This window comes from Dissoconium aciculare (assembly GCF_010015565.1).
Source record: "Dissoconium aciculare CBS 342.82 unplaced genomic scaffold K489scaffold_12, whole genome shotgun sequence".
NCBI classification, from domain to species: Eukaryota; Fungi; Ascomycota; class Dothideomycetes; order Mycosphaerellales; family Dissoconiaceae; genus Dissoconium; species Dissoconium aciculare.
The window spans coordinates 518,762-530,210 of NW_022984962.1; the positions used below are offsets into that span (position 1 = coordinate 518,762).

Here is an 11,449-nt window from a genome sequence, read left to right on the forward strand (position 1 = left end):
TGGTGCGCATTGTTCTCGCCCAGGTGCACCGTGGACCGCTGCTCCAAATCGAGCACACTCTGCAGCTACGTCGACCAAGGGAAGCCACCTCAGGCAGACTGATGTCGTCGCATTCTTCGCACCGGCGTTTCCACTTCCCTCTTCGCCCATCCTGTCTAGCCATTGAAAGCGAAATTGTCAACTGCAAGTGTCTTACAGGGACTGCTAACCTGGCAGTCCCTTGTGTCGATGCGCTCGTAGAATATCGCAGGTCCGTCAGGGCGAAGAGGAGGATTGGTGAACAGGTGCACAAGCCGAAACAAATCTTGCTTTTCTGGCTCGATCGCCGGGCTATACTGCCTGCGGAGGAATACGGCTGAGGTTGGAGCGCGGCTCCAGCTAATGTCCAGGATTATCATACCGGGTGTGCTGTGCTACTGCTGTATGATTCCATTCAAATCCGTTCCTACGACATTTCTCGGGCAGGCCTGAGGCGCTTCACAGGCTCATACTCAAAAGTAGGTAGTCTGCATGCATGACCTTGTTCTTGGTTCGATCAGACCACACAATGGAGGAAATGAGAGGAGAGATATATTGTAGTCCCTCGCCATCATGTCCTCTATGAGACGAGATCGTGCTTTTGCCATGCAAGCACAGTAGTTCACATATATGAAGGGCGTCTAAAGGGAAGAATTAATGTCCGGATGTGTTGGATGCGACTCGGGGAGCGCCTCGCCGTCCGTTGAGGGCCAGTCAGTCTCTCTCTTTTGCGCGCGCTGTCTGTGTCTCTTTCTCGCTGCACCCACTCACTACGCAGGGCATGGCCATACACCACCTCCACTCTTTCGCCTTTCTTTCTCATACTATCGCATCACCTTCACTCGCTCCTTTGGTATCCTGTTCGCCAGGTGTCGCATTTGTCCTTCCTGGTCATCTTGTCGCAAATCACGATTCTTTCATTTGATCCTCTGATTCCCGATTGTTCCCATTACGGCCCATTTCGCCGGGTCGTCACCTCAGCCAGCATCGCTGTCCGGCGGCGACAGGAGCGACACCTTGCCCTTCGAACACCATCATTCTCTCATCGGCAGCACTTGTATGTAGTTGGCGATCCAAGGTGAGCATCCGATGACCCATTTGGGTGTCCTGAAAACCCCATCAGCCTCAATTTTGTCATCTTCGCACTTCGTCCCAATGGACGAGACTCAAGACAGGATACCTCGCCTCTCCCCTTGCGCATCCCATCCAATGAGTGCCATGCCATGGCAGGCAGATGTCATCGTATCATATGCTAACTCTGCGAAATTCTTCCAGTCATTGCAGCATTTCGCACATCACTGCCGTCGCCCGTCTCGAGGGCCCAGGTTTCACTTTTGCGCCGACGACGAGCTGAGAGGCGCTCATTGTCTTTCACCCGCCAACTCGCCTGGACCCAATCCCAATAACCTCCCACTGCCCCAAGAACCCATTCAAGAGGTGGACTGTTGGAAATATGGACGTTTCAAAGATGTTGTCTAATGGGACCCATGACGCTGCTACGAGCGGCGATGCGAGGAAACAGAATCACTCATACACAACCCGTCAGGGAAGCCAACCGCATGAATCGCATCAGTATGCACGACCTGCAAGCCTGTCTTCGCAGCGCTCGGCGAGGAACCACTACGGCGGCTCTAGCCATTCGGGACATGCTCGTGCGTCACCGACCAAGAAGGACCAGAAGCAAGTCATCTTTCAATTGGTGGATCCCGGTGACCCGAAGCTGCAAGCTCGCCTGCCCATGCGAGTGATGCTCTCCCCCAAGGACACCACCGAGTCCATCATCACGACGGTGAAAAACTTTTGGGGTCTGTATGAGCACGGAGTCAGTTTCGAGAACAAGGAGGGCATCAGCATCATCGCTACGTTTGACAACTTCGATTATGACATGACCGTCTTCGTCAGGACAGTGCCATTGCCGCCCAGCGTGCTTGGTGAACACGCCAGGGATTCAGCATCTCCGGTCAAGCCTACTCTGGGCGCACCTTTCGAAATGCGCCCGAGCCTGCATGGAACGCGCTCGCCGTCCCGATCCGCCGCTCGTTCTGCCGGAGTACGTAGTGTGTCTCCTCAGTCTGAAATGGACCGTCGCAGCGTCTCTGCTGCACCCGGCGCCAAGTCGCGATCGCAGCGTAAGCAGAGCCGCGACACTGGCGCGCTGGGTGACGGCGAAGGCTACAGCAGCGGCATCGACGATCAGGGATCGGTGACCAGCTCGCGTCGATCCAAGGTCGAAGAGATCAAGGCCGAGATCACCGTCGATAACATTGTCGAGGGCGGCCGTCGTAAGAGGATGTTCGAAAGCTCAGTAAGTTCGGTTATACTGGAATCCCCAAGGTTTGTTCTGTCACTTACAGCCAACAGGAACTTCCTCTGTTCGTCCCACCACAAATTCCCATAAGCGCTTCTATATCCTCAACATCTCCTCAACGTCGGGCGAACCATATCAGCACGGCGTCGCCATACGCTTTCTCCAACCAACAAACCTTCTCTTATCAACACCCGCTGCCGTCGCCGCAGAGCTTCGTCGGTGGTTCTGTCCATGGTCACAATGGATTTCCTAGCAATCCTTACCAAAGCACCATGCCACGTCCGATGCGCGGAGCACGAAGCAGCGGTGCTAGCTATTCATCTCATCGTCACTCGAATGGCATTCTGCCCACTCCGGATCCCACCGTGGGCAGTGTCATCTCTGACGAGGACGTTGCGCTACAGCTGATGCGCCTCGGTGACCCTGCAGCCTTCTCGCACGGGCGAACGTCGACGTCTACCTACGACGACGCCTTGAGTGGTAAGGCCGACGCTGCTTCCTCATGCGAAGGCAGCTCTGCCGACGAGGACGAGGACGACGAGGATGTCAGGCACGGCATCGAGGATAAGAGAGGTTTGCCCACGGCAGCACGAGGCGATGCTGGTCCTCAACGAAAGAAGCAGCGATTGATGAATGACCATACGAGCGATGCCACCAGCGCCGACGAGTATGATGACCGGCGCGACGCACCATTCATCGGCGAGGCCAATGGCGCACGTCCCAGTGTCGACGGCAAATTTGCTAAGGTCAAGAGCAAGTCGCGCATCTCTGCCGTGCCTAACGGGGCATCGATCAAGGCGGGCAAACCACGAGCACCTTCAATGTCCAAGCCGAAGAAGACACCCGTGCCGACCACAAAGGCACCAATGTCGCCGGCCTCGCTGCCATCCCAATCGCGCAAGGCCTCTGTAGGCTCCACCATCAACTTCCAGAATCAACTTGGGCCCAATGAGGAAGACCTGTCCTCCAAACCTCGGTGCCAACGGTGCCGCAAGAGTAAGAAGGGCTGTGACCGCCAGCGCCCATGCGGCCGCTGCAAAGACGCCGGTATCGGCATCGACGGTTGCGTCAGCGAAGACGAGGGCAATGGCCGCAAGGGCCGATACGGGCGACACATGAATATTCCCATCAAGAAGGGCGACGAGGTGATGATGGACGGCACGGAGCCTCCGGTGGTTCATCAGCACCCCAACGCGGTACCTGCGAACGGATATTTCCTTGCGCCGGCCCTGCCAGACAAGAACAAGAAGCGCAAGAAATAGGCTCTGCAACGATCACCGCCTGTTCGCACGGAAGACTACGGTCGCAACACATCCGACGGATGTCTCGCATGAAAGAACATGCTGATAGCGGCAATAGATCCAAAGCCGCACGCGATTCGTGCGCATCGCCTCTAAACTACGAAAGGGGGCACAACACAAAGTAACTCACAAGGATTCGGAAGAGAAAAGGGAAACAAAATAGAACGGAGGGAAGGAAAACAAAAGGCCATATGTTCACGACGCCCCACGAATAATCCGAACTGGAATCGGTGCTTTTTCCTTTTGCGAACCATCTTATTGTTGCTGCTGCCGTTGTTGCTCTGAATTGTTTTTTTCCCGCCCCGCGCGATTTCCGCATTGCATCGTTCTGTTTCTTCCCCCAACCAACCTGTCGTCCATCATTCGACAGAGGTTGCACGTCTTTGCTTTTCACACTTGACGGCCGCACAGCTTTCCTTTTCTCTCTCTCTCTCTCTCTCTCTCTCTCTCTCTCTCTCTCTCTTTGCGCGCAACGCCCTCTTTCGTTTGCAAACTTTTTGGACTATTCTCGAGGGTAGACTCTTTATACCTGGTTTTTCTCTTTTGCAACGATGGCCGCTATGCAACGAAGACGGGTTTCTCGAATGTGCTTTCTCTCTCTGTCTCTCTCTCTCTGTGTGTGTCTCTGTCTCTCTCGTTAGGCTAGGTCTTGACTGCTGAGAACCCTGTCTACCTCCTTGTCATATTGAAATGATGACCGGCGTGAACACCTTGGTTCTACAGCGGGAGTCCTCGATACGATATCCATGTCTTCTGCTGGTGGTGTCCTACGAGCATTCGAAATCTGATATTCAATGCTCAGCCCTGGAGGTGTTCACAACGACAGATTTGATGCACGTCAGATCCACGCGGGCCGAATTATCCGCCACCAGAGAGGACCGGTGAGAGGAATCCCACAGCAGTACATACATGCAGCACTGCCTACCTACTGCAGACCAATACACGCGCGACCCAACTCTGACCCACAGAGAACCTTGGAAGTTCCCGTGTTGTTATTGTTATGTGTTCCAGGTCGGCAGCGATGTGCCGTGACTGTGGCGATCAGAGCGGATGTACTGCACTGCAGGTGGGATAGAGTTTCCCACCACGAGTGTGGCACAGCACCAGTAGTCATGACTATTTGACTCCTGCCTGCCTGCCTGCCTGCCTATGTACTAGGTAGTCACATCGACTTGGACCACAGTGGCATGGACGAGGTTATTCATGGTCGAATGTAACTACACGTCCATTTCAACTAGACAAAGTATAAAGAATACTGCTGCCATTTCAGACTGGACAAAGTATAACCGAGACTGCTACCATTTCCAGTTGTTGTTATTGTTATTGCCGCTCTTGTTCTGTTCCGACTCCCCTTACGCGGGTTCGTCTTTTGGGGGCTGAAACGCCCTCCCCATCGGCACTCTTTGCCCGCCCCAGTCTCGACTCATAATGACAAGGCTGTGCCCAGCGTAATAATAATCCTTCAGATTCCCATGTCCTCCTGTACACGCCATACCGACCTGGATCCATGCGACATTCACGAGACTACAGTACAGTCGCTGTTTAGTCATCATCTATTATATTTCCTGTATTCAAACTTCGATTTGTTATTCCTCTGTAGGACCATCAAACATCGACTACCTACTACTCTCATCTTCTGGCTGGAGGAGTGCATCATCCCAGGACGAGACCCCCGCTTCTTACGCGGCCCTTGTCATATACCCTTGCAACATGGCGGAAGAGGCACCTGCGCCGACTTCCATTGCTGACCGCATCGCTGCACTCAAATTGAACCAAGTCGGTCCTGCAGCCTTGCCAGCAAGACCCGGCTTTGTGCCCAAGCAAGATCAGAGTGCGGTTGTTGTTGTTCACGGGCGGGACAACAGCCAAAGACGCCAGCCGCCTCCGCCACCTCCTGCGCGACCTGAATTGCCCGCTCGGCCGGATCGTGCACGCCAGGGCAACGGCAATGCGAATTCCCTACAATCGGATCACTCCGAGAGCAACAATGTTCCTGCTCGGCCGCCATTGCCGTCGCGCACATCGCAAGCGTCCCTAGGTCCCGCCTTGCCACCGAGAAAGACGTCAGCACCACCCACGCCTGCCTTACCACCAAGGCGCCCATCAGATGCTCCCAGCACACCCGGAAATCTCCATAATCGACGAGGCTCCAACGAATCGGCCAGTTCTGTGGCGACAGCAAGGTCGTCGCTCTCCGGTATCTCCAACGGCACGTCGATCACATCATCTGGTGGCAACAACAAGATTCGTGCACCCGAGTATGATCCCGCCTCCCTTCCCAAGTTACCTCCAAACCGCACAAAGGAGCAAAAGGAAGCCGATGCACGCAGATATGCCGGCCTGCGACCTTTGCGTCAGACCAAATCCTCGCCTAAGGTCGACCAAGTCCTCGTCGAGGAGAGCACCCCTCCGCCACCCGTCCAGACCCGATCAATTGTTGCACGTCCTCCAGCATTGCCGAATCGCAATGCACCAGCCCAGCCGACATACCAAGCGATAGAGCCAGCTCCCCCGCCGCAGCCTTCACGACCAGCTATAGCTCCGCCACCCCGAGTCAGACAATCCGCTTTGAGTTTCGGCCTGAACAATGCCACGCAGACACCGCCGCCTCTTCCCGGAGTAAGACCAGGCTCCGTGCCGCAGACGAACGGCGCACCTCCACCTGTACCGATGGCATCCAAGCCGGATCTCGCCGCATTGCAGGCCTCCAAGCCAAAGCCAAATGCAAATCGCGCGCAAGGGCAGGAAATCATGGAATTGACCCCCTCGAATTTCGATCAAGTCGTTCTTCGCTCTGGCCGACCAACCTTGGTGGATTTCTATCTTCCGTGGTGTGTGCCGTGTCAAGAATTCGCGCCGACTTATAAAGAAGTGGCGGACAGCTTCTCGCCAGACCGTGTCGTCATCGCCAAGTTCGACAATGGCAATCACAAAGCGATCGGTGAGAGATATGGTGTGAACTGTTGGCCTACTCTGCTATATTTCGATGGCAAGAGCGATGACCCTATTGATTATCGACCCTTACGTAAAGCCTGGGACAAGGAGTCGCTGAATAATTTCATCCAAGACAACATCGGCTGGGATGCTCAGCCTGCGCCAGCTCCCTCAACGGCGCCGAGCCCAGGGAGCTGTCTTCCCTGCCGTGATTTCTCGGGGCCTGACAACCATGCTGCAAGATTTCCACGCCAGTCCATCCCATCTACGGACGTGGGATGGCTGGCCAACCAGCTCACCGCACCATTTCCCTCCCACACGGACAAAGCACGCGCCATTTTCACATGGCTGCATCACAACGTCGCCTACGATGTCGTGTCATATTTCCGGACGGGGCTGAAGCCATCGACACCTCAATCTACCATCCAAACTGGACTCGCCGTTTGCGAAGGTTATGCTGGACTGTTCAGTGCATTGGCGCTCAAGGCCGGTCTCGAATGCATGGTTCTCAGCGGTGCGAGCAAGGGCGGACCCTATCAACCCATGAAACCCGGAGATCCCATGCCCACCTACAAGTCAGACCACGCCTGGAACGCAGTCCGCATCGACAACGGCGAATGGAAACTGATCGACTCCTGCTGGGGTGCCGGCAACGTCGACAACAACGCCCAAACCTTCACAAAGGACTTCAAACCCTACTGGTTCACCATGACCAACCAAGTCTTCGGCTACTCCCACTACCCGCCCGACTCCGTCCACCAATACCTGCCCCCGGGCACGTTCTGCTCCTGGGAAACCTACAACCTCACCCCCAAATACGGCTGTCGCCCGCAACACTACGACGGCTGTTTTCAAGAAGAGGGCATGGACTGGTCCTCCGTGCAACCCAACATCGAAAAGATCCCCCTCCACGCCCAAGCCGGCCCGAGCGTCCGCTTCGCCTTTCAGAAGATCTGCCCGCACTACGACCCCGTGCGCAACGGCCAGGGTGCCCTCTACCCCTACGCGCTACAAGTCGAGGGTCTCAAGGACACGGGTTTCGGCCGCGACATGATCCCTCTGGAAACGAACGGCGAGGTCTGGTGGGCGGACGTCCCCGTGCGGAGCCTGGGCTCCCCCGGGCAGAAGGTCCGACTCATGGCGATCACGAAGCTGGGCGGGAGGAGCGGCAGGGGCATCTCGCAGGCCGAGTATAAGCGGAAGGCCACCTCTGAGGGCTTCTCGAGCTCGTTCGTTTGCGAGTGGGTCATGGCGTGAGTTGCTCGAGTTCGGCCTTTCGTCCGCCAGGGGAGAAGGAGAGGTATGGAACCATTTTCTTGCACGTTTCTTGAGATTGGATTTGGGAATCGTCACACATTATAGAAACATCGGCAGAGGAAGCCCGGCCTTATCATTCATTCCTCGGAGCTTTCTCTTGCGCGCTGGAGCATTTGATTTGGCGTGCGCTACGTACATTTTGGGGGGGATTTTGGACAAATGCCCGTGCGAATCCCGAATCACGAAATCCATGACACGTATTCTTGCGCTTTTCCAATCATCATAATTCGTGTCCTTGTTTTCCATCGCGATACTCGAGTGCCATCTCTTCCCTTGCAAAATCGGCAAAACTTTGGTCATCGTCCCGTCTCCTGTCTAGCCATGAACTTACGGCAAGTCCCTGGCATACTGCCGCAATCCTATAGACATTCCCAAATCCCCGTCATCCGTGTGAGTCTGCTCCATATGGGGAGGGTTCGCAGAAGCCCGGCGGCGCGCCGGGTGGGTGTTCACCTCGCCCGTCGCATCGGAGAAATATCCTCACGACGACCAAATTCGAGCGCTTGTCCAACGCTCTTTATTGCGCCATCTTCCGCGGCCTTTCCATGCACTCCTCCGTCTCACCGAGACTGTTGCGGCGAAATCAGGACTACCGAATCACCTGTTCAGGATGTTCCGAAATGTCAGCCTTTTCCTGTCCAGTATCCCTCCATTGTGGGTTTTCTCCATGCCGCGAGGGGCATTCATGCGGAAACTGACCTCTTACAAACAACATCTCCGACTGCTTCTTGATCGTGCTGATGCCGTCGTTGTCGTCGTCGTCGTTGCCTTCCTGCTCATCCACCACGTAGATCGTCTCGGTGACGTCGCCCAGGACGAGGTTACAATGGCTGTCGTAAGCCTATCTCCGAGATCAGATTTTGCGTTAGCCTGGGACAATTGCGCCGTCGTCGCTCCGTCTCGTAGTGTACGCACGTGAAGGCGGCCTTGTAATTCTCGGTCTCCGCGCAGCTTGACGAAGACAATCTCGTTCAATGACAACCGCACCAGGTCGAGGGGCTCGTTCCCGGTCGCGACGGCCGTCGCGTCCTCTGTGTCCGACATTGCTGCTCTTGGTTTTCGCCGGGCCGCGCGAGGGTGTGATGTGCGACGACGGGTCCAAAGGAGATGGTTGTACGTATCGCCAATTCTTCCGCGACGGCTTTTGTGAGGTCGACGCATTTCGCGGGTGCGTCCGGCGCTAGTGTCATCAGTCCGCCACACGGGCCCCTCTGCCCCACCATCAGCACATCGCGTGGCGTGGCGGAAAAACCGTTGCCGCTGGCTAGTGTGAAACCATCCCAAAGTCAAAACACGCCTTCATCGGGCGCGGAATCTGTCGGAATTAGCGCCGTCAGGCGGACAGGTTCGCGTGGATGTCTTCGCTTAGGGTTGTACTTGGGGTTAGTTCTCGACCATCGACTTGTCGATCGTGCGTATCACATGCTGCCCTTGGAGTACATCGATCTGCTTGGGATTTGACTAGATATGATAGAACTGGAAGTTTGCGCTCACGAGCGCTTCATGGTTTTTCACCTAGGCCTGTCTTCTCACGAGCCACACGACGCGCGACCAACCGTGTGGGTGGGAGATTCTCTACGCGATCATCCATAAGCTGCTCGACGAATCTTAAGAAGTCATCACCGCGTCAACAACCACAACCTACAAACCAGAGTGGACCAGACAATCAGCTTAACCATGACCAGAAGGTCATTCGACCTGACGAAGTCTTTCGGGATTATACCAATGACACATCCGACGAGATCCACCCTGCGATGGGTGAGAGGCTCGACACCAAAAGCAATACTCCCGATTTCTTTTCCAAGCATCAGGCCGCCGTCCGGGAGTCACATTTGAACGAGTCTGTCGATGATCGATATGATCTGAAGACTTCCCGGAGGACCGCAGCTATCGACTACGTAGGAGCCGCAGACACCGATAGTAGCAACGGAGCTGACGACGCAGCTCAGAAATATGAGTACACAGACATCGATGAACCAGGAATAAGCGGAAGCCGAGATTATCAACTACTAGACATTGATTACCGAACGACTCTGGCCGTTGCTCTTGACCGAAAGGAGGCCGACTTGGTGGTTCGATGCATTCTTTCCGCATATGAAGCAAACGACTATCTGTTCATCCAGGCGTTGTCGAATGAGACATTCTCCAAGATCCTCATGATCATGCAACCAAGCTTGCTCGTCAACGACATCACATCGGTGCATCGTGATCTCAGCATCGGCAAGGTGCGACAACTAGGCATCGCTTCGGCCAACCGAGTGGCCAGGGAATATTCAGACTTGGTGGTACGAATAGTCGAAATTCGACTTGATGACGGCCGCTCAAAACTGAGCCTGGATGATTACGTCGTTTTCCTGCGAAGTGCTCGGGATCTTGGCAACCACAAGATGGCATCGTTTGCATGGGGCGCACTGCTCCGGGATGGTCACACACCAGACACGCGTTGCTACAACCACTACATGGCCGCGCATGTTTGGAACGGAAGACACCGACACCAGCACAGGCAGAAAGTACGAGTGACCCCTTTCAACAAGAAAAACCGGTTGAGAGAAGAGCGCCGGGCAAAGTTCTCCGCGCTTGATATAGCTTCTGCCGACACCTTGACCATGGCACAGCATGTCTTCGACACAATGTCGACGGAAGGTGTTGCTCCGGACGAAGAGAGCTATCGCATATTGATCGTAGCAGCGGCTCGTCAAGGCCGCGTGAGCGAGGTCAAGACCATTTTGAAGAAGATATGGGAGATTGACGTTGACACAATCCAGCAGGGCGCTCTTACTCAAGATGCATCTCAGCGAATCGGAGAAAGCCTACCGTTGCGGCCATGTCAAGCTCTCCTCGTCACCATAGCGCACGCTTTTGGCATCAACAATGATATCCCTACAGCGCTGCGTGTGATCGACCACATCGCGCAGCAACATCGATTATTTATCGACGAGCAAGTCTGGGATGAACTCTTCGAGAGGACGTTCGTTCTGTCCATTGATCGGACAGGAACATCAAGAGCTGACGGAAGCAAGATAGGCCAGCTGCCTGTGCAGAGCCTACAAAGCTTATGGGATACAATGATTGGCGAGCCTTACCGCGTTCAACCGACGATGAGGATGTACAACTATCTCATCAAGAATCTCGCCTCTCGCGCCCGGACTCCGATCATGGTTATCCGAATGAGCGAAGGATTGAATCTGTACAAGAAACACCGCGACGAAGCCGCCACTGCGTTCAAAAGATTGAAAGCTGCGATAGCCCAAGAAAATGCCGGAGATCCGTTAAGTTCCTCAATTGAAAACCTGCGCTATGAGTGGGAACATCGCAATCTGCTTCGTCGACGTGATGTCTACCTCCTGAAGCGGTGGATGTCCCTGTTATTGCAATCATTCGATGAGTGGCATCGAGTGGATTGGGTAGATCGACACTACGCCTGCGGTCTCCCCGCTTTGTTGTGGGGATGGCGCGAATGGGCACCCACGCTGGTGGAATATGAAACACCTACTGCGTTCGTTGCGTTCAACATCCGGTCCAAGGATGAGATTGCTCTGAGATCGAGTCGCAAGGCTAGGACTCAGCAGAA

At 55.0% G+C, this 11,449-nt stretch overlaps 3 protein-coding genes across 3 annotated transcripts; 2 read left to right on the forward strand and 1 right to left on the reverse strand.

The window, feature by feature from the left end:
• Positions 1-1,486: 1,486 nt before the first annotated feature.
• Positions 1,487-3,588, forward strand: K489DRAFT_325099 (uncharacterized protein; the record flags this gene model as incomplete). The annotated part of the gene is made up of 2 exons (XM_033601808.1): positions 1,487-2,332; positions 2,380-3,588. 2 exons carry the CDS (start codon positions 1,487-1,489, stop codon positions 3,586-3,588), a joined length of 2,055 nt encoding a protein of 684 aa, XP_033456918.1.
• A 1,368-nt stretch (positions 3,589-4,956) lies between these two features.
• K489DRAFT_362476 (uncharacterized protein) lies at positions 4,957-7,818 on the forward strand (the record flags this gene model as incomplete). The annotated part of the gene is made up of 2 exons (XM_033602659.1): positions 4,957-6,408; positions 6,718-7,818. Exons 1-2 carry the CDS (start codon positions 5,338-5,340, stop codon positions 7,816-7,818), a joined length of 2,172 nt encoding a protein of 723 aa, XP_033456919.1. The 5' UTR covers positions 4,957-5,337.
• Positions 7,819-8,467: 649 nt separating this feature from the next.
• On the reverse strand, positions 8,468-8,922 carry K489DRAFT_373109 (uncharacterized protein; the record flags this gene model as incomplete). The annotated part of the gene is made up of 2 exons (XM_033603396.1): positions 8,468-8,719; positions 8,794-8,922. The coding sequence occupies 2 exons, from the start codon at positions 8,920-8,922 to the stop codon at positions 8,468-8,470; spliced, it is 381 nt and encodes a 126-aa protein (XP_033456920.1).
• Between the last annotated feature and the right edge of the window lie 2,527 nt (positions 8,923-11,449).